Source organism: Triticum urartu, chromosome 5A, assembly GCF_056163025.1.
Source record: "Triticum urartu cultivar PI428250 chromosome 5A, HENAU_Tu73, whole genome shotgun sequence".
Classification (NCBI taxonomy): Eukaryota; Viridiplantae; Streptophyta; class Magnoliopsida; order Poales; family Poaceae; genus Triticum; species Triticum urartu.
Genome location: NC_141877.1, coordinates 94,420,535 through 94,444,062, shown reverse-complemented (window position 1 = coordinate 94,444,062; position 23,528 = coordinate 94,420,535). Strand labels below are relative to the sequence as shown.

The 23,528-nt window shown below is 45.4% G+C and overlaps 2 protein-coding genes, 1 long non-coding RNA gene, 1 other non-coding gene and 1 pseudogene across 5 annotated transcripts; 3 read left to right on the top strand and 2 right to left on the bottom strand.

Annotated features, from left to right (window-relative positions):
- Window positions 1-648: 648 nt before the first annotated feature.
- LOC125508013 (uncharacterized) lies at window positions 649-3,634 on the top strand. The gene is made up of 3 exons (XM_048672558.2): window positions 649-1,028; window positions 1,233-1,312; window positions 2,022-3,634. Exon 3 carries the CDS (start codon window positions 2,024-2,026, stop codon window positions 3,257-3,259), a length of 1,236 nt encoding a protein of 411 aa, XP_048528515.2. The 5' UTR covers window positions 649-1,028; window positions 1,233-1,312; window positions 2,022-2,023; the 3' UTR covers window positions 3,260-3,634.
- A 3,107-nt stretch (window positions 3,635-6,741) lies between these two features.
- LOC147970445 (F-box protein At5g03970-like) lies at window positions 6,742-7,926 on the top strand. The gene has a single exon (XM_087523440.1). The coding sequence runs from the start codon at window positions 6,742-6,744 to the stop codon at window positions 7,924-7,926; it is 1,185 nt and encodes a 394-aa protein (XP_087379566.1).
- A 356-nt stretch (window positions 7,927-8,282) lies between these two features.
- Window positions 8,283-14,388, bottom strand: LOC125508014 (disease resistance protein RGA5-like; annotated as a pseudogene). Its single transcript, XR_015604031.1, has 6 exons — window positions 13,196-14,388; window positions 10,599-12,163; window positions 10,548-10,562; window positions 9,844-10,237; window positions 9,355-9,440; window positions 8,283-8,990 (listed from the first exon to the last, which is right to left on the bottom strand). The product of XR_015604031.1 is annotated as a disease resistance protein RGA5-like (transcript).
- On the top strand, window positions 12,422-12,644 carry LOC147970444 (small nucleolar RNA U3). The gene has a single exon (XR_015606844.1). It is a non-coding gene; the product is annotated as a small nucleolar RNA U3 (small nucleolar RNA).
- A 4,471-nt stretch (window positions 14,389-18,859) lies between the features above and the next one.
- Window positions 18,860-20,895, bottom strand: LOC125508015 (uncharacterized). The gene is made up of 3 exons (XR_007283176.2): window positions 20,369-20,895; window positions 20,211-20,267; window positions 18,860-20,092 (listed from the first exon to the last, which is right to left on the bottom strand). It is a non-coding gene; the product is annotated as an uncharacterized LOC125508015 (long non-coding RNA).
- Window positions 20,896-23,528: the final 2,633 nt, after the last annotated feature.

Genomic DNA, 23,528 nt, shown 5'->3' with positions numbered 1-23,528 from the left:
TCGGCCCAGACCTTTTTAATCGTCTGCTTGGCTAAAAATCCATGCCCGCGGGCCGACCCACGAGGCACGGGCCATATGGCCAGCTTTAACATGGAGGCAGGCAGACATGGCTAGATGGGCCGACACGGCACGACCCATCGAGGCACGTCTAATACACGGGGCATGTCGTGCCGGTACTCGTGCCACGCTTCCTGGCCCACGCACGACACAACAAGGAAAGCAGGCTGGCCCGCTGACACGTTTAGCCCACTAGGCCGTCTGATTTTGGGCTGTTTTGGGCCTATTTGGGTTCTTTTGGGGTGGCTAATATATATAAAAAAATATGAAAAAATATTTAAAAAGTAAATGGGTCGTGCCGTGCTGGCACTTGTGTTGAAACTCACAGCCCAGACACAACCCGATTTTAAATGTGCCGGGCCAGGCCCATGGTGCGCCAGACACGCGGGCTATCGGGCCAACACACCAGGACCGGACCATTTGGCCACCTTTGGAGGCAGGCCACTATGTGTTTCACTGGCCTTTGCTAAAAAAAACAACATTCAAAAAAAAATTAGCAACATTCAAAAGAAGACAAAAAAAAGACGTGTTTCACTGAGCAATAAGTAACCGTCCGATGGTGCCTGGTGTCCCGATCCCAGCCGCAAAAACCATCTCTTCATCCTTCTCCAAAAGCCTTCGCCTCCGGCTCTCCGCCCCTCCTCTGCCCCCCAGCCCCAGAACACCTGCTCAGGCAAAGCCGGCGACTCCCTCCCCCCTCTCACACGCCCGCGACGCCTGAATCGACCATGAACTTGGTACTGGGACCAGTCCACATTCCTACCCCTCGGCCGGCTATAATTACCCCCAGGCCACCACCCGCCCGCGCGCATTCCCGGTCTCACACACACCCGCCATCAGAGAGGGGTACCGCCGTGCCCTACCGGGGGGAGGGGAGGCGGAGGCCGCCGCGGAGAGCCGCACGGGACTAAGCTGCGACGCTCGACGATCCCATCCTCTCCGGGGAGCTCCTCGATCGGGAGCTGTTCGAGGTGGGTTCCCGAGCTCAGTTGCCTCGCTTACTGGTGCTGGATTGATCGGCGTCGCTGGCTGGCGAATCTCTCCGATTCCTCACTGAATTTGATCGAATTGCGTCTCTGGTTTCGGAATCCGGGCGGTTTAGTGCTTGCTCCTGGATTAATCGTCTGTGTTTGCTTCCGCTGCGTTCTAATCCGGTTCCTGCAATCTCGTTTCAGCGATCAAGCCCTCCCTTGCATCCCCTGAGCAATCCGAAACTGCACCCCCGGGTTCACGAGACAGGAACTCGAGCCTCCAGGTAAAAAAATCCCATTCCATTTCACCAGTTTCTGATGTTATTACCGCGCGTTCTTCCGTTTCCTGTAATGCCTGATCAAATGCGGTCTCCGTGTTTGTGCAAATGCTCCAAAGGGGCAAGAAATTGTGAGCTGAGCGTATCATTGTTTGTGTGCTGAATGTAGCGTATCACTGTGTCCTTAGTTAGTTACTGCGCTACATTGCTATGATTCAGATTCACAGTATTTGTTAAACCTCGTGATGGTGTGAGAATTTCACATGTTGTTGCAACTTGTCATTGCTAGCGCATGTTATTGTCATCCCTCAAACTATCACATCATGGCTGCTTGTTTCACAGTGCTTTTAAAAAAGCAGCATCTTATAAACTATTTTGCCCCCCTAAAACCTACTTGTGCTTCTGATTAATCTGTCAGGGAAGACTTCAGTTCGGGCTGTAGATTGTGATTCGACTCCCCTGTTGTTTACAGACCTGCGGATTTTTTCTGATGTTGTAGAGGCAAATTTATTGCTTCCTTATTCTTCAGTAGTGGTGGTGGAGCAGTTCTGTAGTTTTTCCAGTTAGATGCAATAGTTCATTTTGATGCATATGCTGTAATAATGTTATAATGCACTTTGCCTTCTACTCCACATGTTGTGGAAAAAGATTAGTGAGTTAATGTTCAGTTCATCTCTCTGTGTTCTGACTTAGTGCATCTTTGCAATGGTTTTAGATATGGCACCACGAGGAAGATCTCCGAAGCATGTGTGCAACAAGTGCTATAAGAACTTTCCTTCAGGGAGGGCTCTTGGAGGCCACATGTCACTCCACTGGCGCAAAGTGAAGCAGCCAAAGGGAACACCAAGCCCTCCTGCCACTGTTGTCGACTTGAATGTGTCGCTGCTGAGTCCAAGTGATGAGGAGATTTTGCTGTGGTTCTCAGGAACACAATGCCAGCTGTGCTCAAAGGTGTTCTCTGCCTGCGATTCTCTGAGGAAGCACATGAGAGAGCACGGGGAGAAGAACGTCCTGAGTAAGCCCATCGAAGAAGCAGCTGGGCTGATGGAAGCTCGGGCCATTGCTGGTGGTGGCTGCAATGTCCTGTTATCCCCGGTGAAGCGCAAGCGGTCAAAGAGGGGGGCACCACCACTCAAGTTTAATGAGATGGATGCTGCAGCCTCTCTCCTGCTGCTTTCAGAGCATTCTAGCAAGATTTCAGCTAATGAAGATTGCTATACAGAAGTTATGGACAGTTTGCCCCCCAATGTGTCGAAGGATGTGAAGCTGAATGCTTTTGATCATCAACTGGTTCGATCTGCTGAGTTCAAGAAGCCGAAAGGTTGCAAGTGTTCATCTTATGATATTTGCTATGGGCAATGTGTTATGGACACCAACTTGATCCCCAATGTTGCCAAGGAAAAAACTTCGATCCCTAACATTGCCAAGAATTCAGCTTGTGAGGATTGCTTTGGACAATGTGAGAAGGACAGCAGCTTGATCCCCAATGTTGACAAGAAGGAAAGAAGTTTGATGGCCAATATTCCTGAGAAGGACAACACCTTGATCTCCATTGTTCTTGAGGAGGTAGAGCTGAATGTGCTTGATCATGTGCTGGCTGGAGATGCTGAGCTTAGGAAGAAGCAAAGAACTGACAATTCAGTTGAGATGAAGTGTGCTGATCTTTCAGCTGCAGTGAAGGTCAAGAGGCACCAGTGTAATGCCTGTGGGAAGTCATTTGGGTCAGGGTCAGCGTTGGGAGGCCACATGAGGTGGCACCTTCCTAGATCCAATGATCGCCGTCATGGGTTCGCCGAAAGCCCTGATTCTGTTGTGATGAAAGAGCAAAAGCAGAAGCTTGAATTGGGCGCCAAGTTTCTTGATCTCCGACTTCCAGGTCTCACTGACATCACTATTTTCTCGGGCTTGAAATCTGAACCTGAGCCGTGGCGTGTTGCAAGCAGTGTTCACTGAGCCAATGCCGATGCACACAGTCGTCTGAACTGCTACAGTCCCTTCACTTTTGTGTATAGTCAATCAGCCTGATAGCAAAACTTCCAATTTGTCCATTTGTAAATAGTCACAAGCTTTGCACTGATCCTTCTCTTGACCGGCAAATTTTCATGGCAGTAAAGGCCAAGGATCTTATGCAGTTGCTTGGTTGCTGCACAGTACAGCACCTTTGCTCAGTTGAATGCACAAGCATGAGATTGTGTCATTCAGCACTAACTAATGATCTGGAGTTGCCTAACTGCCATATACTCTCTCCTTGCACACATTTGTTTCTGTAAATGTTCATATCTTGAAATGGTTCTGCAATAAAAGAGAAGCTGGTCAGAATTTTTTCAATTTGTTAATGTATTTGTTTGTTATGTTGGTTTTTGGATGTGTTAGCAATAAATAAATAATCACTGCTCTGATTGTCACTGCCGTGGCACTGTCAACGGCATGCATTATGGCATTGGTTTTTGTGTTCAGTTCAACTGGTTTCTTGTGAACGAGGCATTCTGCTATGCTCCCTGGACTGAAAATCTGGATTTGCGGTCGTCTGTGCCAAGTTTGCATTTCCTTGATGTGGTTTGCTGCAGTTCTCTTATCTTCCTGTTTTTGGTGGTTTGTTGCTGAAATTCTTGCCTGTGTGCAGCTGATGGTAAGTGCAGTGATCCTGCTGCCCCTAATTTGGTTCAGGTCATGGACTGCACCGGGAATGCATGTCCTGATGTTCCAGTCCTAGAGTGATGATAGACTAACTGTATTTGAATATTTTCAGACACAGAGATCTTCTGCAATGGATTTGTTGATGCGCACAGATTTATTTCCTCCTTCGCAAGAGTGACTGTGCTGCAGCATGTGTAATTTGGGATGCAGTTTCAGTGCTTCAGTCGAGTGATGGCGCTTCTATCCTTTATTTGGCCATATTAGCTACATGGACGGTAACACAGCTGTGTTTGCCCCCCTTCTCTATCACTTCACCAAGTCCGACGACCTTCATCTGCATGTGTCCCATGAAAAATGGTTAAAATATGCATAGGAGTCGCCTGATAATGGGTTCTACACCATTGCTTCCAAGGTACCGCAATCCGATTGAAGTGTAGTCTCTTTGCCTCCAGCCCCGTTGGTAAGAAGTGCGATTTACACTGAGAAAATCGAAGTTACCGAGAAAGTTGGTGTTTAGGCTACTGATCAAACGAGGAACACACAAAAACTACTGCTCCCTCCCCGAAAACAAGGCCCTAACTTTCCCCCTCTTTTCTCAAAAACACTACTACTCCCCCTTGGCCTTCGCCAACAGAGCGAACCTATGTCTCTCCAATTCCACGAGGTCGACTCACATAGCTCGCCTGACACTCCTTGCATGTGCAAGATGCTCACCGTCGGTCAAGCGACAAGCCCCAACCGGATGCATCACCAACGACTCCATGCTCACCACATCATTGACTGTTCTAGAACAACCACACAACCACTGATCCAGTGCTCCCATCGCAAGATTAAACTCCACGACAATGCTTCCAACGAAGTAATGATGCCTCGGGCGGCACCATCACACACGGTTTTCACTAGGAGACAAGATTTTCAGTTGGGAAAGGTATTGGTTACCCTGTGTGATGCCTTCAACAAGGAAAACCACACCCAAAGGCATCGTTCACCAACAGCCCCGACTGAAGTGGAGCAGGACTTACGTCCGGAGAACCGATGACCTATGCCCGGAACGACGTCTCCAAACACACCACCACCACCACACAAAGAACTAGCAAATGCGCTGCAACACAAAGCACTGGCCAGAGCACCACGGATGGTGCTAGCCTAGGAAGAAGGTCTAGACCAACACTACAGCAGACCACCATCCTGACAGGAGCCACCATGCATCTCAATTGCAGACCAATCATCAACCAAGCAACCGCCCACCAGAGCAGTTGATCACGCCGTAGAACCGCTGGATCCCTCCGCGCACCAAAGGCCAGCTAGCCACCCGGGGGGAAACGCACCGGGAAGCATCCCACGCGCTGGGATGCAGGCCTGCCGAAAGCTCAAATCGAGATACAAGCCTGGTTGTTGTGACATCGGCAGCCTCCACATGCCGACTGCTTGTCGACCGATAGGGAAAACCCTATATGACGCATTATGTGTCAAAACTATCGAGCTATCGCACAAGAGTTGGCGATCGAGCGGTGAGCTGGGCCGACCCATTAAGCATTTCTGCGATCCTGTTTGCGGACCTTAGGTTCCCAACCGTTTTTTTTGGGTTTTGGGAAGCTTCTAGATGATTCTTGAACTGCTTTCTCTCTTTCTTTTCTTATTTTTCCCTTTTTCTGCTTTTATTTCTTTTCTCTCCTTTCTTATTTTTCTTTCATTTTCGTTTTTTTTTCTATTTTCTGTTTACTTTACTTTTTTATTTTCTTTTTTCTTTTTCAACAGATGTTCACATTTTTTGAAATTTGTATAAACTTTCAAAAGATTGTTTTTGTTTTAATTTTTGTTCAGCCATTTCCATAAATGTTCAGAAATTCCCAAACTTTAGAATTTCAAAAATTGTTCGCTTATTTTCAAAAAATGATCAAAAATTCAAAAGTGGAATTTCCAAATTTCAAAAATCTTGACATTGTTATGATTTGTTCACAAATTTAAAAATGTTCAGGAATTAAAAAAAAATCCTTTTTGATAATTTCATGAATTCGAAAAGTGTTTGTGTTTTCAAAATTTGTCCACAAATTCAAAAAGTGTTTGGAATTTGAAAAAATGTCCATATTTCCTAAATTTGTTCACAAACTCAAAACATGTTCATGTTTTAAGAATTGTTCACAAATTCTGAAATTCTTTTGGAAACTTCAAGAAAATTGTGTTTTTTTTTGTAATTTCCAAAATGTTTCGCATTTTTTAATTTTGTTCTTATTTCTTCTAAAATGTTCACCTTTTCAATTTTTTCCATAAATGCAAGAAATGTTTGCATTTTCAATTTAGTTGTTGTCTTAAAAAATGCTTGAGATTCCCAGAAAACATTTGCGTTTCAAAAACACTTTTTTCAAAAAAAAAATCATGTTTGAAATTTCAGAAAAAGAATAAAACTACCGTGCGTTATAGTTCGTATATATAGCAGAGGATGGATAGGTTGGCGGAGGAGGTTGTCCGACGGCTAGGATTTGGCATTTATGAAGTCACTGTATGTGCCTCGTCGTCGACGGAAACATCTCCTTCCGTTGAAAGCGCATTGCCGAAAATTCTAAAATAAATTCCGGAATAATGCAAACATCAGGATTTGAACCCCGATGGACTAGGATAATACTGTCCCTCTACCCATCCACCTTCGATTTTTTTTTCCCACCGAATCCACCTTTGATTTGTTTCCATTGAATGTGTCGAAGACCGTACATTACGGTGTAATAATACCCAAAAAAAAGTGCTCCTAAAAAAAGTGAAGAGCCATACCTTAAAACCCCCGACTCCCCCCTCTAATCGACATGGATTCCCTCTCCGGCGGCGGCGAACGACTCCCAGTTAGGGGTGACCTCTCCGGCCGCAGCGCCGGTTCGCCTCCGCCTACTCTTCCGCTTCCGCATGACGACCTCCTCCTGGAGATCCTCCTGCGGCTACCGCCTGAGCCAATCTACCTCCTCCGCGCCTCCCTCGTCTCCAAGCACTGGCGCCGCCTGGTCCACGACGCTAGGTTCCTCCGCCGCTTCCGCGCCTTCCACGGGGCGCCTCCCGTGCTCGGCTTCCTCAACAACCAGCCGGGGCCTCCCCTCTTCGTCCCCACCTCCGACGCCTTCGCCGCAGTCCCCTCCTCCACGATGTCCCACGACTCTTGGTGGGCCTTGGACTGCCGCCACGGCCTCGCCCTCCTCCAAAACAGGAACTCCGGCAATCTCCTCGTCTGGCACCTAATGTCCGGCGAGCAGCGCTGCTTGCCGCGGCCGCCGCCAGCGCTCGATGAGTACGATTGCGGACGCGGCTTCAACGCCGCGGTTCTCCGCGCGGCCGGCAACGAGGACCGTCTCGACTGCCCGTTCCTCGTGGCCATGACGTTCACCCACGGCGTCGATGCTGATCTGACCTCCGCCTGCGTCTACTCGTCTGAGACCGGCATCTGGGGAGACGTCATCTCCGTCTCCACGCTAGAGGAAGTTGTGTCGTACCCAACGACTCTGATTGGAAACACGCTCTACTGGCCAATGAGCGCCGGTTGCATCCTTGAACTTGATTTGGCTAAGCATAACTTGGATACAAGTGAGGTGCCAAACGATATTTGCTACTATGACGGCATTGTCCTCATGCCGGCCGAGGATGGAGGCCTTGGTCTTGCAGCGGTTGATGATCTCATTCTCCATGTCCATCTGTTCTCAAGGGTGACCACCATTGACGGCACGCCAGTCTGGACGCTTCACAGAGCCATTGATCTGAACAAGTTTTTTGCACCGAATGTGGTGCTGAGGTGTAAGACGGTTCCTGTGAGGACAATTGGTTTTGCTGAAGATGCTGATGTGGTTTTCATTTATGTGTATGATTGCGTCTACATGCTCCATCTCAAGTCTATGCAGTTTGATGAGGTGTCCGAGAAAGGAATCTATGGCAGCATTTTCCCGTACACCAGTTTCTACACCACGGTACTACCATGTCTTTTATCCTTTAGGAATGATGAAATGTAGTTGTATAAGTAGATGTCTTATTAACATACTCGTTATCCAAAGATGAACATTCATGTTATATATGCACTCTTCAAATTCTTGTTTTGCACATCCTGCCAATGCTTCTAATTAATTTCCCAACAGTACTAGTCTGCTCATTTCTGTTTTTTACAAGTGATTCATGCGTGCTAAGTGCTAACAGGTGAAAAATCTAGGTATGCACTGACGTTCTTCCCTATTAGAAGTGTTCCATACACACACACACACACACACACACACATATATCATCCCGACCTAGATTATACCATGTGTTAAGTCATTATGAAGACCTGCATTCAACAGATACAAACAGGGATTCACAAACAAAAAGGTGGATGTGTAGTCACTTTTTCCTGCCCTCTAGAGAAAATGTATTTACACAAGAGCAATAGAGGTTGGGATACATACTAGCAGTGTCAAATAACAGAGTGACACTGAAAATCAACGAATTAGGTTGTCAATACAAAACTTCCAGCCCTACTTAGCAATACCACAGCTCAGCCTAGCACATGAGCCATACAGACCAATGTAGTAATCTGCTTGTTGGATGTGCATCAAAGGAATCTAAAAAAACTGATATCGTGATAAGAAATTTTCAGCAACCTTGTGAGTTATAAATACACAACACAATATTCAGGATAACAAGTTGGGCTGGTTGATTTCTGAGAGCTGACTCGTGACCTCGGATGACTTATTATAAGTTCTCAAGAATATTATCCCAAACCATCTGCTTTTTAGCCTCTGATTACCCATAGCTGTATGTTGAAGTAGTTTCTTTGAGGGCTGCAGTGCAGCTTGCTTTGTCCAGAAAAAAATCATCCGTTTCGATGAATATTGAAATAGAAGTTCTGTAGTCATTTTTGTATACATGGCTCCTCTTCTATCATATCTCGGTACTAGTTGCTTGTATTATTTGACGTCATGAGTTACACAATGCTGGATAAAGAAGGACCTGATATGCGTCCTGATCCATCTTGCATGAAAGAAGGTGACAGAAAGGCCCTAATCCTTGACATGAGCAAAGGACGCTTCCAATGATAAGCCCCCTATGAATCAACAAAAATCCCAGGTCATGAGCAGAGCATCTAGGGCAACGGCCAGTATGAATGCTAGGAGTATAAAGCATACATCAACTCAATTTGCCATTGTTAACTATACTAGGTGACATAAAAAAGAATGCATTGCGAAAAAGCAAGATATATATGATATAGACTACAGCCTGAAATGAAAAGTAGTGACAGAAGGAGTGGCCAGGAGATATCTACACATTTTATTTCTCTCATTATTATGGTAGGTGGATGGGTCAGTGTCATATAAGTTTTTGCCTTCAGAGGTCCATCGTGATATCTCAAATGATGAATTCTTTAAGTGCCAGAAAGGAAAACTAGTGAGAAAGAAAAGTACATATACCTTCCAAAATGACTGGCACGTACTGCGGTGCAAAATCTATGACAATGTATACCAGTTTCGACATACTCCCTCCGGTCCTTTTTACTCTGCATATAAGGATTGTCTGAAGTCAAACTTCATAAAGTTTGACCATATTTATATGAAAAAATATTAACATCTATAATGCTAAATTTATACAATATGAAAAGTAAAGTCATGACGCATCTAATGTTGTTGATTTCACATTCTAAATGTTTGTATTTTTTTCTATAAACTTGGTCAAAGTTTACGATGTTTGACTTTAGACAAATCTTATATGCGAACTAAAAAGGACCGGAGGGAGTACAAATCAACAGATTGTTGTGCATAACTGTTGCCTTCCATGTTGTGTTCCTCTCATCTTGTGAGATCAAAATCATGAAGAACATGTCCGCAGACCGCAGGCTTGCTAAACTTAACTTCATATGAACCCTGGTGGTGAATATGAAATAAATGACCTTTGAATAGTACCTCAAATCAATCTAATCATTGCAGATCTTCTGTTTTTTTTCAGGTTAACACTGCATCACCTTTCGGGCATATCTTCTGCCAATCCATCACTACACAAACTTAACCTGGGGGTTGCTGGTGAGCAGCTTAACTTCCTTATCTATAGCATACTTTGCAGACTTCATTGCAGGAGTACGGTTAATGCTGACTTCAATGTAGTTAAGACAGAAAAGGTGTTGGATGCCGAAACCTATACAACCATATGTAGAGTGTGCTTCATCTGCATCGAATGCAAGGAAAAGCTTTTGGAGCTTCGGCATAGCTCCTTCTTTAAATACCAATCCTGGTCCAAATATATTGTGGAAGCATAGATGCCTTAATGATTGGAATCCGTTGCAGCTGACCGAGAGTCCTTCTTTAGAGCATCTCCAACGGCCGCACAAAAATCTCGCACCCAATAATAGTTATAGCGCGCCACTTTAGCACTTTTAGTGCGCCGGGACCAATATTGCTTTAGCAGACGCCCAAAGACGCGCGCCCAAAAAACAGACAGTGCAAATTGTGAAGCGCGCCCAATCCGGAGCCCAAAATATGCTGCGCGCGATAACGTTTTTCAACGCGCGCCCAAAAACTTTTAGCGCTACAGCGTCTGCTGGAGCTGCTCGGCGCCCCAAAAAGCAAAATTTTAGTGCGCGGAGCTCTTTTTGGGCGCCTGTTGGAGATGCTCTTAGGAATTTCCTCTGCAGACGGACAAAGCACGCAAAGCGCATGCAAACCTTCGAGCATGTGCAAGTCTCTCCCATTCATTTGATCAACACCAAAATCTAAGTAGGTGAGTTCAGAGAGCAAGGGACTAATCCATTTCGGAAACAAGGGTAAATTGTCATCCCTATAACCTTGCAAAACAAACTTCTGGAGGAGACGCGGAGGAGAGCGCCATGGATCTGCAAAACACGTAGGAGGACCACAACCCATGTTGATGATATGTAGGGAGCGAAGGTTGTTTTCCCCAAGCTTACAAAGAGCTGTACTGATTTGCCCATCATCACAATAAGTATGCTCAAAATGTATTCCAAGCACTCTCAACTGTATCAAATTCTGCAGATCCTTCCCAAAGTTTATAGAGCTCTTGGAGCCATTGATCTCCCAAAGCTCTTGAAGAGCTTCCATGTTGCCAAATCCATCCGGCAATCTGAGTCGCTGACCAACCAGGTGTCTCAGCCGTTTTAGATGAACAATAGATTCTGGCAACTCTGTTATCCCACTTCCTCTTAGGTCAAGCGTTTGCAAATATTCTAGCTTCCTGATTTGGATTGGGAGGTTCTTAACATTTGTGTTCCGCAGACCCAAATATCTCAAATGAATTAAGCTTCCAATGTTTTTGAGGTGGTCCTCTTTCAAACCATTACAATCCTCTAAATATAGTACACGAAGAATCTGTAGGTCCAGAAGAGGGGGCATCCAGGTAATTCTACCGAACACATGAAGTGAACGGAGATGAGACATATTCTTGTTTTGCTGTGATACCTCGGCTGCATGTTCATTCTTTTTATGGATGTACAGCCTGCGAATCTTGTCACACTGAGATGGGATGTTCTGAGCATCTAATAGAGAAACAAAATTTTCTTCATTTGACCGAGTGACAATGAAGTCAAGTACTATATCATGGACTCGACCTGAAATTGCTTCACCATAAAATTTAAATTCCTGTTGAATCATATTCCTGTTGATGAGCTCGTTAAAATAACTCTCTCCTACTTCCTCCAAAGTATATCCATGCTTCGGAACAACAAACCCCTCGGCAATCCATCTCCATACCAAGCTATATTTGCCAATGATGTAATCTTCCGGGAACATGCTAAGGTACAATAAGCATGTCTTCAGAGGCTGGGTTAGATCACAATAGCTGAGAGACAGTATCTTATCTATCACTTCTAGCTCTTTATCTTTTTCTTTTCCATGTGCAGAACAAACAGAGTCTCTCACTCTCTCCCATTCTTCCCTGCTTACAGGTTTGCTAGCCAACAAGCTAGCTATATTTACTATGGCCAATGGTAAACCATCACATTTATGCAGTATATCATCCATAATCCCCTCCAGCTGACTAGGGCATTCAGCTGCAACAACGAAAGTCCTTTTCAGAAATAATATTTTGGAGTCATTGTTGCTAAGAGGTTTCATTGGATAAACAAAGCCTTCATTTGAAGTGCAACAAAATTCAGCTACTTTGTTGATGCGTGTCGTCGTAATTATTCTACTGCCATGGAAATTCTTCGGAAGAGCACATTGTATTTGTTCCCATGCCGATTTACTCCATATGTCATCAACGACAACAAGGTACCTGTAATGCCAGTTTATGTGTAAGATTAAAGCTACAAGGGATCACACAAGGAAATGACATGAGTTGTCAAATAAAAAGCACACAAATATTAAACTGTTTGACTGTATCATTCAAAACCATCTACAAAACCACCCTCAGAATCTGAATTGACTGATTTTGACATTTGAGGGCTGCAAATTAAACAGTCTTGAATTGAGATGTAGCTAATTTAGACATATCAACATTTGAGAAACCAAAAGTAGTTTTTTTTCTATTCATATGGTCTGTTATGTTCTGTTCTATAGAATCACACTGCTGCATCCTTTATCAATAAAGAGGCAAGCACTTAAATCTGGTTGATGCATTTTGACCTCTGGGCCAGAGTGTGATTAATGGTTAGGATACTCCTGATGCGAGGAATCCAACAGCTATAGAGGACCGTTCCCGCCTGGCTCAGGCCATTGCAGCCTTGCACGGTGACCCAGTGGTTGCCTGTCAGACTCCAAATTTCTCCCTGATGTAGCGCTTTGAGTCAATAAAAACTCCTACCAGGAAAAGTATATCGTTTGATCTAATGAAAAAAAAGAAAAAGTATATCCTCTAAACAATAATCCCCATAAAAAAGAGCAGGGGAGAATATATATAGAAATGGAGAAGAAACATGTTATTGCAAATTTGCTCCCTAAAGCCTTTCTGGGATTTGCATTTGCATCAGAATCATTTTTGTGATGATATATTACCTTTTTTTCTGTTGAGTTATGTTTTATAGTAAATGAAGACTACCAGTTAGTGCTTATTGGCCGTTGTTTCATTGAAGGGGGGCCTGCTCTTCTCATAAATACTGTGGTGGACTGGCAGTGCCATCTAATTTTGTACAGAAAATATCATACCATCATATCAATAGAGAGAATGTTACCATATCAATTTGTCCTTTTAAGTTTCTAATCTAGTTTATTTGTGGCAATTAAACCCATGAAATACAAAAAAAATTGTATAGATGAAATACTTTAGTTACTGTAGTAACACATGTGTACACCAATTTGAGCAGTTTACCTTCTGTTTTCAAGATGTGCTCTTAGCCTTTCGATAAGATGCCGCTCACTGCATGATCTTGTTGCCAGGTATTTGTCAGATTTTCTGTCATTGTTCTCAATTTCCGCTAGCAAATCCTTCAGGATGTTAACCATGATAGGCTTCCGCGATACAGAGACAAAAGCAGAACAGGAAAATCTGCCTTTAATTTTCTGGTACACCTGATTAGCAAGAGTAGTTTTGCCTGAACCTCCAGACCCAACAATAGAGACAACCCTGCGCTGCTTCACCGGATCATCTCTTGATCGATGAACCGACTGATTAATTCTTCGCTTGGACCCTCAACAGCCACAAGCTTCTCCGCCTCCACATAGAGTGCTGGCAAGCGGGGATCAATCTCCGTGTGCATAACACCAGGATTGCAGTCATCGATCTTGTACTTCAGATGCCGCTCGTATGTTCCGTTCACAAGGGCCTTGAGTTGCCGGATCTGATTGGCCAACTTATGGCGATATGTAAGTTTCTTCAGCTTCCGCATGCTCTTGCGGACGAGTCCCTTGATGCCGGCGACACTCCCGGGTGGTTCATGATCTACATGATGCATGAAAAGGTCGATGCAGTCCTCGATGTTATATGCCGCTTCCCGCACATCGTTCATCCAGGCGCTGACTTGCACGTCCGGATTCTCCATCATGGCATACTTCTCCAGGGTGATATTGATGGTAATCAGCTCTCTCCTGAGAGACTCCACCTTCTTCTTGACGCCCTTTGACCTTGGAAAACTCCTCCATGAGCTTGCTGAGCTTGCCGAGGAGTGGACCAATCACCCCGGTGAAAGCACTCACCATGATTTTCTCTCCAACCCCTGCCATCAACCCTCCTCCCCACTCCTCTCTATGTTTAGTGGCTGGATTGTGATGTGGTAGAGGAACTAAACTGTACCAGGGATATTGCAACACGATGTGAAGTTGTCCTGGAAAGTAGTCAATAGATCCTTTGCCTCTCCTTATGATACGGCAATCACACGTTTTTCGAAGCTTGGCCATCAAGATGTGCAGAAAGTCAATGCGTTGAAGTGGGGTAAGCCTTGGAAGGTACATCTAGTTTGATTAATCTTATCCCCACTACACCCGGGGCAAAATAAGGATATGCCAATCTACGTTATTAACTTCACTGAACCAGCTTCAATTGCATTCAGATTGGCTGAAACCCCACCCACTCACCCAACACCTGAACACCATGCCATGTCAGCAAATCCATCGCTATCAGCGCTCCCTAAACTGCAGCCCCTCTATACTTATAAGAGCATCTAGAGCTTCCTCTACAAGTGCTTATAGGGGCCGTTCCAATAAATTTACTAGGTTATGTGTGTTGCTGTAGCAATTATCATATAAATCCTCCCCTGTGCTTTGTCTGGCATATGTGCTGTCAGTGGCTAATATCTCTCCATTTCTCTCTCGCGTGCACAAGACACCAACGACAGCGCCGAGGCGGTGGTGCTGTGGCTGGCCGGCGGTGAGGCGGTGAGGCGGGCCCGGCGGTGAGGTGGTAGTGGGCGGCCGAGAGCGGACAGCGGCGAGGTGGACATTGGTGAGGCATGGGACAAGCAAGTGATGCACTGCTCGCCTACAAAATTCTGGCCATCAAGCTTTGCCGCACTGCCTGTGTGTTAAAAGAATGGAGCAAGAACCATTTTAGTGATGCTAGGATCCAGTTCCACATGGCGGAAGAGCTGATATTGCGACTGGAGAATTGTGCGCTCTCTCCATGGCTGAAGCAAACCTGCGCAAACAACTGAAGCTGCGCTTGCTAGGACTAGCTGTCATCGAGAGAGCGAGAAAGCGTCAAACTTCCTGCATTTCATGGCTGAGGGGTGGTGACGCCAACACAAAAATATTCCACGCAAAGATCAACTCCCGTCGGAGGAAGAATTTCATCCATGCCCTCAAGCAAAGAGAGGAGATCGTCACTGCACATAAGGATAAAGATGAGGTCATCCATGGCTATTTTTCTCAAATTATTGAATCATGGGAGCCGAGAGAAATATAAATCAATTGGACTGAGCTACAAATGCCTGCACTGGATGCTGACGGCCTAGACCTACCATTTACCGAGGCTAAAGTTTGGAATGGAATTAAGCTCACCCCTGCAGAAAAATCGCCACCGCCAGATTAGTTTCACTGGTATGTTCTTGAGAGCTTGCTGGAGTATCAAGGGAGACATCATGCACCCAAGAAAGATGGTCCTCTCAATGTCTCATACTTCCTGAGAAGGACAACACTTTGATCTCCATTTTTCTTGAGGAGGTAGAGCTGAATGTGTTTGATCGTGTTCTGGCTGGAGATGCTGAGCTTAGGAAGAAGCAAAGAAAAATGGAGATACTTCCTTGGGCGATGGCCGGACTTGCCAGTTCTGGTCCGATCATTGGCTGCATGGTCAGACCGTTGCCGAGATTGCGCCGACATTGCTGCTTCACATCCCACGCAGACGTAGATGCAGCAGATCAGTGCGTGATGGGATCATGGACCGGACCTGGATCCGCGACATCCATGGCTCTCTGGGACCGGCCGCCACGATCGAGTACTTTGATCTTTGGCGGCGTATTCAGCAGGTCCAACTCTCTGACGCGCCCGGCAAAATCTCCTGGAAGTGGACTCGAAGCGGGAAATATTCAACTTCTTCGGCCTACAAAGCCCTCTTCCTAGGCTCCACCACCGCGCCTAACTGGCGACCCATTTGGAGGTGCTGGGCGCCGACGAACGCCAAGTTCTTTCTATGGCTAGTTTCCCTGGACAGCCGCTGGTCTGCGGAACGAAGAGCGCGCCACGGCCTGCCTCACGAATTCACGATCCCCATTGCAAGCTGTGTGACCAAGAGTTCGAGACCATGGATCACTTGCTTGTTCAATGCGTCTTCTCGAGGATCACTTGGCACGAGATCTTATCCTGGTGTCGCCTCCTGGTGCCCCTGCCCGATGCCAACTCGTCCTTCTTCGCGTGATGGTCCGCCTCGTTGGCTGCTTCTCCGGCAAGCCTGAGGAAAGGCCTCAACTCCCTTGTAGCTCTCACCGCTTGGAGCATCTGGAAGCATCGCAATGCCGCTCTCTTCGATGACCTCCGACCATCTACCGACGCCCTTGTCCACACCATCAAGGAGGAAGCCCGGCTTTGGTCCAAAGCCGGCGCCCTAGGCTTAGCACTTATTATCCCTGTAACCTAGATCGTGTGTACAAAGGCTGAGCATCGTTCCTCATGCTTGCACCACACTCCTGGGGACGTCGTTGATTGTACGCCCCCCCCTGAGTGCTACCCTGTTTAACAATTCAGTTGAGATGAAGTGTGCTGATCTTTCAGCTGCAGTGAAGGTCAAGAGGCACCAGTGTAATGCCTGTGGGAAGTCATTTGGGTCAGGGGCAGCGTTGGGAGGCCACATGAGGTGTCACCTTCCTAGATTCAATGATCGCCGTCATGGGTTCGCCGAAAGCCCTGATTCTGTCATGATGTAAGAGCAAAAGCAGAAGCTTGAATTGGACACCAAGTTTCTTGATCTCCGACTTCCAGGTCTCACTGACATCACTATTTTCTCAGGCTTGAAATCTGAACCTGAGCCGTGGCGTGTTGCAAGCAGTGTTCACTGAGCAAATGCCGATGCACACTGTTCTCTGAACTGCTACAGTCACTTCACTTTTGTGTATAGTCAATCAGCAAAAACTCCAATTCGTCCATTTGTAAATAGTCACAAGCTTTGCACTGATCCTTCTCTTTACTGGCAAATTTTCCTGGACAGTGAGGGCCAAGGATCGTATGCAGTTGCTTGGTTGCTGCACAGTACATCACCATTGCTCAGTTGAATGCACAAGCATGAGATTGTGTCTTCTAGCACTAACTAATGATCTGGAATTGCCTAAATACCGTGTACTTTTTCCTTGCACACTTGTGTTTCTGTAAATATTCATATCTTGAAATGGTTCTTCAATAAAAGAGTAGCTGGTCAGAATTTTTTTCAGTCTGTTATTTTTTTGTTCTGACGGCTTTTGGATGTGGCATAAGGAAATAAATAAATAATCACTGCTATTGTCACTATAGTGGCACTACATGGCATGCATTATGTCATTGGTTTTTGTGTTCAACTGGTTTCTTGTGAATGAGGCATTCTGCCATGCTCCCTGGACTGAGAAAATCTGGATTTGCAGTTGTTTGTGTCAAGTTTGCATTTCCTTGATGTGGTTTGCTGCAGTTTCTCTATCTTCCCCCTTTTTTTGTTGTTTCTTGCTGAAACTCTGCCTGTGTGCAGCTGATGGTAAGAGCAGTGATTCTGCTGTCCCTAATTTGGTTCAGGTCATGGACTGCAGTGCACGGTGAATGCATGTCTGATGTTCCAGTTCCCAAATAGACTAACTGTATTTGAATATTTTCAAACACAGAGATCTTCCGCGATGGATTTGTCAATGCGCACAGATCCATTTCTTCCTTCGTAATCGCAAGAGTGTTGAGCGTGCTGTGGCATGTGTGATTTGGGATCCATTTCATGTTCTTTTTGATGTTCCAGTGTGTTAAGCTTAATGCACTAGGCTGCACTACAAAAAGTCCGAACTAACTGCAATTGCAAGGGCTAGACAATCCATATATACTCCCTTCATTTCTAAATACTAGATGACCAGTTGCGCCAAATGGCGCAGAGACCCATTTAAAACCATGCACGTGTTGAAAATATGCATTTTTTTTCAGTAACTTTATGTTTGAGCAAGTGCACGGACCATGTCAAACCCAAGTGTTTTGCAAATATTTGAATTCATTAGAAGTAGGTTTTAGTAAACACTTAGGGTACTAATTCAAACCCTGTAAGATGAAAATGAAGGATAGTTTATCTTTGAAAATATATACTTGAGCATGCATATTGTGTTATCTTATTGGGTAACATAGAACCAAATGGCGCAAGGTAGGTATATGAGAGACAACTTTACTTTCCACGAAGATGTGACGCGACATCTTCCTTGACTTGATTATGTTCAAGCACATTTAGAGATCAAACCCATAATTTATTGAGAAATGGCTATCCAAACATGCAAACTCCTGTTGCGCTAAATGGCAAAAAAGCCCAATTCAAACCAAGAATTAAATGCAAGTATTTTGCTTAACTTAAGAATGCACTTGGGTGATCTTGGTACAATGGCCTTGTTATTTGAATTGATATGTCTTCTTAGATAACTTTGCAAATGATGGTTAGCATGGTAGAGGATATATTTTTATCCTATAATATATTGCAACTGTACCAAAGCTTTTTCTTATATTGCTATGTTGTTGGATGTTCTATCATGCATTAAAGAAAGGAAATATTTGTTCAAAATATATACCAAAGCTTCCAAAAGTAGCTTATCCGGCACATGAATGTTTGCTGGGCTGGGCCCAATCAGAGGAGAAGATAGCTGAGAAGAATGTGTGCCACACGTCCTTCTCCCGCACCACAAGACCCAGATTTAAACCAAGAGCTATTTGCAAAAAATAAATTAGGGAAAATAATTATTGGCAACTTGAGGCCTTTATTTTGTACCAACATGTTACAAACCGAACAAAAGAAATAGAAATATATATGGAAAATGGAAATATATATATGGTTAATGTGCATGCAACAAAAGAGTTTTTTTTCTAAGAACAAAAGACTTGACATGGAGAAAGCAACATTCACGAACACAATACAAAGGCATGCACCACGCCCAGTTTATCTGAATCCATAACAGTGCAGTAAAGGTACATTGTACGTCCGGTAACAAAACTAAAGCCACTCAATGTGCTTCCACCTTTTTTTATTCTCAACACCGGATTATTAAGATTAGTCCAGTTGTTTCCTCATAAACTCAGTATAAGATGCTCCCTTCATTCCACAATGTAGTGCACTCGTGCTTCCCGAGATCTAAGTTGAAGTATGTGAGATCATAGTTATAAATTTCTCCGGGGTAACACAATTACATGAAAGGGTGCACACAGTACCCAAAGCTATCACTACAAGTGTACAACTGAGCATGAAGGACTGTCGGACGGGCACATTTCTTCAGTATGTATAGAGTCTGTCTACCTACAATAGTTAAGCTGCAAAAAGGAAAATTACAAGATGACCAGACCAGAACAAGTGTTCCACTACTATAGAATTCAGTAGCTTCCACACAGTGAACGATGGAACTCAAAACATCAGTGCAAGATTTGCCAGCTGCAATTAACTTAAAAAACCAGAGCAATAGGTAATGCCAGCGCTTACTCCACTGCAGATTTTTCAGAGATCTAGCAAAAGGAAAACCTTCTTATTTTAGATTAAGGTGAAGATGACTCCTGCAGTTCCGACTGACTGTTATGAACTATTCAAGACGTCAGCTTAGATATCTCAAAAATTGTAACGGCGATGAAGCAACAAACAGAACGGAGATGCAGCAACGCACAAGATCATACAACCTGTAAAATACAGAAATGAACTGGTCAGAACACAATCACGGCATGCAACAATGCAGATGCAAGCAAGAAACACTAAGGCATCATTTCTATAAAGTATCATATCCTCACAATTACTGTAACTTGCAACAAACTTGTAGAGTAGTTCTTTTAACAAGAACAAGTTGTGAACGCGAACCATAGGTCTATCCTCACATTTGCGCATCTCATTTTGCATTTGTGATTCTGCATCGACCACCAAGGTAACATAAAAAGGTATGCAAACCAGGATAAACTAAAGCATGCACCTGGAAAGGAAAATCAAATAAACAGAAATGGGCTAGTATACTTGTGGAGAGGTTAGACAGAAAGTCAGCAAGAACGCCCAAATCTGGCCGAGAACGCCGGCCCCTACGCACAGTTCAGATCTGGGCAGCCACAGGATTCACACTGTACCACATAACCAAATGGCAAGCAGCAACGGGCGAGATCGTACAACCTGCGAAATTTAGAAAAGAACAGGTCAAAAGACAAGCACGGGATGAACGATGCAAATGCAAGCAAGAAACAATCGCGGCTCATAGCGGTTCAGAGAAGCAAAAGAACAGCCTATTTACCAAAGCTAGGAAGGAGGAGCACGCGACCCAAACATCAGGACAAACGAGGAAAACAACCTAAACCGTAGAACAAACGTTAGCACAGATGCATTTCACCGAACATCACGCGCGCATTTCATCAAACAACTTATAGGCAAGTAGAAGGGGCGCCCACTAACCAGAACGCGAAGGACAGAAAGACCCACGGCTCGACGCAGGCGACAACGGCAAGTCGAAAGATGCCCAACTACGTGAAATCAGTAGAGCGAAGCAAGAAGAGAGGTGTGGGGAAAACACAAGAAGAACAGCAGCACGAACCAACGGCGAAGAGAGGGCGCCCATAGAGCAAAGGAGGCCACCGCAACAGACCGCAGCAGAGGACAGTCGAAGGAAGCTAGGAGAGCCACGAGGAGAGGGTGCAGCGGGGCGGAGACAAGGAAGAAGGGCACTCAGCAGCCTGGGCATGGCAGACGCACGCGACGCGGCAGCGGGCCCACGGAGTGAGGCACGCACGTCCACCGTGCCCCGGCCGCGCGTCGGGCACAGCAGCATGGCACCAAGCAAGCCACACCCAAGACGACGGGGGCGGGTCACAGATCAGCGGGCCATCCCAGCATGGTGCCCACAGTCAGCAGCACGGCCGCAATACGCGGGCGGACGAGCAAATCCAACCGAGCCACCAACCCGAGCAGACCCACTCGAATTGAGGGCGCAGAGATGGGCGACGGGTCAAAGCGAACACAGGTAAAGAGATGATCCCCAATGACGAGTGGGGTCAAGGGAAGCGGGACCCAGGTGGCCGTGCCCGAGCGCCGATATAAACAGAGTAACACACGGCCCGAAGGAAAAGCAGCTTTCTACGCCCCACGACGCGACGCCCCACGACGCGACGCCCCACGATGGTGTCTGCTCCATACTCGAGACACGGTCAGCAGAATCACTACGTCACCCGAGCCAACCCAAACACGGGAGGCCGTGCGCACACAAGAAAACAACAATCACGTCACCGACTCGCGGGTCCAAGGAGATGGCAGGCCCACCTACAGCGGGTCAGTGGGAACCACATACGGTTGAATAGAGGGGCGACTGGAAACGGAGACAGCGCGCAGAGGCCACAACCCACGCTAGCCCGTGACGCTCGCGCACGCGGCGCTGGAGGATCGGATGCCCAACATCCGAAAAAGGCTCACCCAGCCAATCTGATGAGAGCCCCAGCCCACAGGTCATGGCCTGCATGAACTCACCCTGCGGTCAAAAGTCATTCGCCATGTGTCATGTTTTGGACGTTCCTTTCGGATTTTATTTTTTTATTTTTCTGCACGCGTTTTCAGCTTTTTAAATGACTTTTTTTGGGTTTTTTGATGTTTTGATTTTATCCCGGTTTTCCTTAGTTTTTCGATCAAAAAAAATTCGGAAAAAATTTTTGCATGAAAAAACGTGTTTTCTTTTTTTTCGCAAAAGTTGCGGTTTCTTTTCGCAAGAGGCACGGTTATGCTTTAGCGAGAGTCACGGCCGTACCTTTCGAAAACGAAAAAGAACACGTTTCTGTTTTTTTTTCTTTCGCAAGAGTCACGGTTTTGCTTTTGCGAGAGTCACGGCCGTGCCTCTCGGAAAGGGAAAAACGAAACGCGTTTTCTGTTTTTTTTTCTTTCGCGAGAGTCACGGTTTTGCTTCCGCGAGAGGCACGGTTGTGCTTTCGTGAGTCACGGCCGTGCCTCTCGGAAACGAAAAAAAATGCGTTTTCTATTTTTTTCCTTCCACAAGAGTCACGGTTTTGCTTCCACAAGAGGCACGGATTTGATTTCACGAGAGGCACGGGCGTGCCTCTTTCGGAAAGGGAAAAAAACCGTGCTCCCGGTTCGGTTTTTTCGCCCGATTTTTTTCATCCGGTTTTTTTCATGAAAAAAGGTTCGTTAAAACCTATCAACATGGGATCTAGTTTTGAAGATCTCGACGTGAGGAATCCAATGATGAAAACGGTTCGAGATTTGGACGCATGGTTTAAAAGATAAAATGTTTTGAAAAAAGGGATCTACGAAAAAAGGGAAAACTCCCAGATTGCGACAAGTGGCGTGTTGTATGTGCGTCACTTGTCGCAATCTGGGAAAGTGGAGTGTTCTTTGCAACGAGTACTCCTTAATTAGTGATTTCGTGTTGTTTCACCAACATCCAACGGACGAAACTGAAGCAAATCGGAGGACAACCATGGAGACGAGTTGGCTAGCCTCATTATATGTTAAAATAATCATTTCTAGAAATTTCAATATGAACTACATATGAAGCAAAACGAGTAAAGCTACACTCTAAAATATGTCTATATACATCTGTATGTAGTTCGTATTGAAATCTTTAAAAAGACTTGTATTTAGAAACGAAGGGAGTACACTTCAACACCCTCCTCTCATGTGTGACTTCAACACCCCCCTCTCGTGTGTGACATGGAAAGTAAACACATGAATAGACTTAGATGTATAGCTCAAGAGGCCTATCCGTGGACACAAAGGGGGCAACCTCAATTTTTAGATCAACGCAACCAAAAGTCCAAACTGATGAAAATGGCTAAAGAATCCAAATATACACTTCAACATAGTGCTTTAGTGCAGTGATGGTGCGTCTATCCTTTATTTGATCGTACTAACTACATAGACGGTAACACAGCTGTGTGCCCCCCTCCCCCCTCTATCTATCATTTCACTAAGTCCAACGACTAGGGATGTAAATGACAAATAAAGTCCCGTTTAGTTAGTTTCACCTGGCTAGATAGTTCATCCCTTCCTCACTAAGTCCAACGACTAGGGATGTAAATGACGAAAAGTTCAAACTAATTGCAATTGCAAGGGCTAGAACAATCCATATATACTCCCTCCATTTCTAAATATAAGCCTTTCTAGAGATTTTTTTTTGAAGTGGCCATTTCTGGCTTCATTTCATTAAGCAGGAGAGAGCGTAAGAACAGTGGGTGATCAAGCAATCAAAATGGGCTGAAAAAGAAAAGATACAACGTCAGCTAAGCGGGCAAATAGCCCGCGGACTAGTCGCTATCTCTCATGGTACATCCCCAAAGGCGTGCTCGATGCATTTGGGTCCGGCGATCCGCCATTGCTCCATGTCCCGGCGACAAGCTTCGGTGATGTTGCTGACGCTCGAGGATTTCCCTCTGAAAGTGCATGCATTGCGCTCGATCCAGATGTGCCAGATGATCAAGGACAACATCGATCTGGTTCCCTTCTTGGCGCAAGGGGGTGCGGCATCGATGATCAGCTGAACCCGCTCAGTCGTGGATGCTCCCCCGCTCCAGCTATTGTGCCCTAGAGCACTGCATGAAGGAAATATGCCCTA

Bases quoted from the DNA above. Each gene is read 5' to 3' on its own strand.
- LOC125508013 (XM_048672558.2), top strand. From the start codon at position 2,024: ATGGCACCACGAGGAAGATCTCCGAAGCATGTGTGCAACAAGTGCTAT.
- LOC147970445 (XM_087523440.1), top strand. From the start codon at position 6,742: ATGGATTCCCTCTCCGGCGGCGGCGAACGACTCCCAGTTAGGGGTGAC.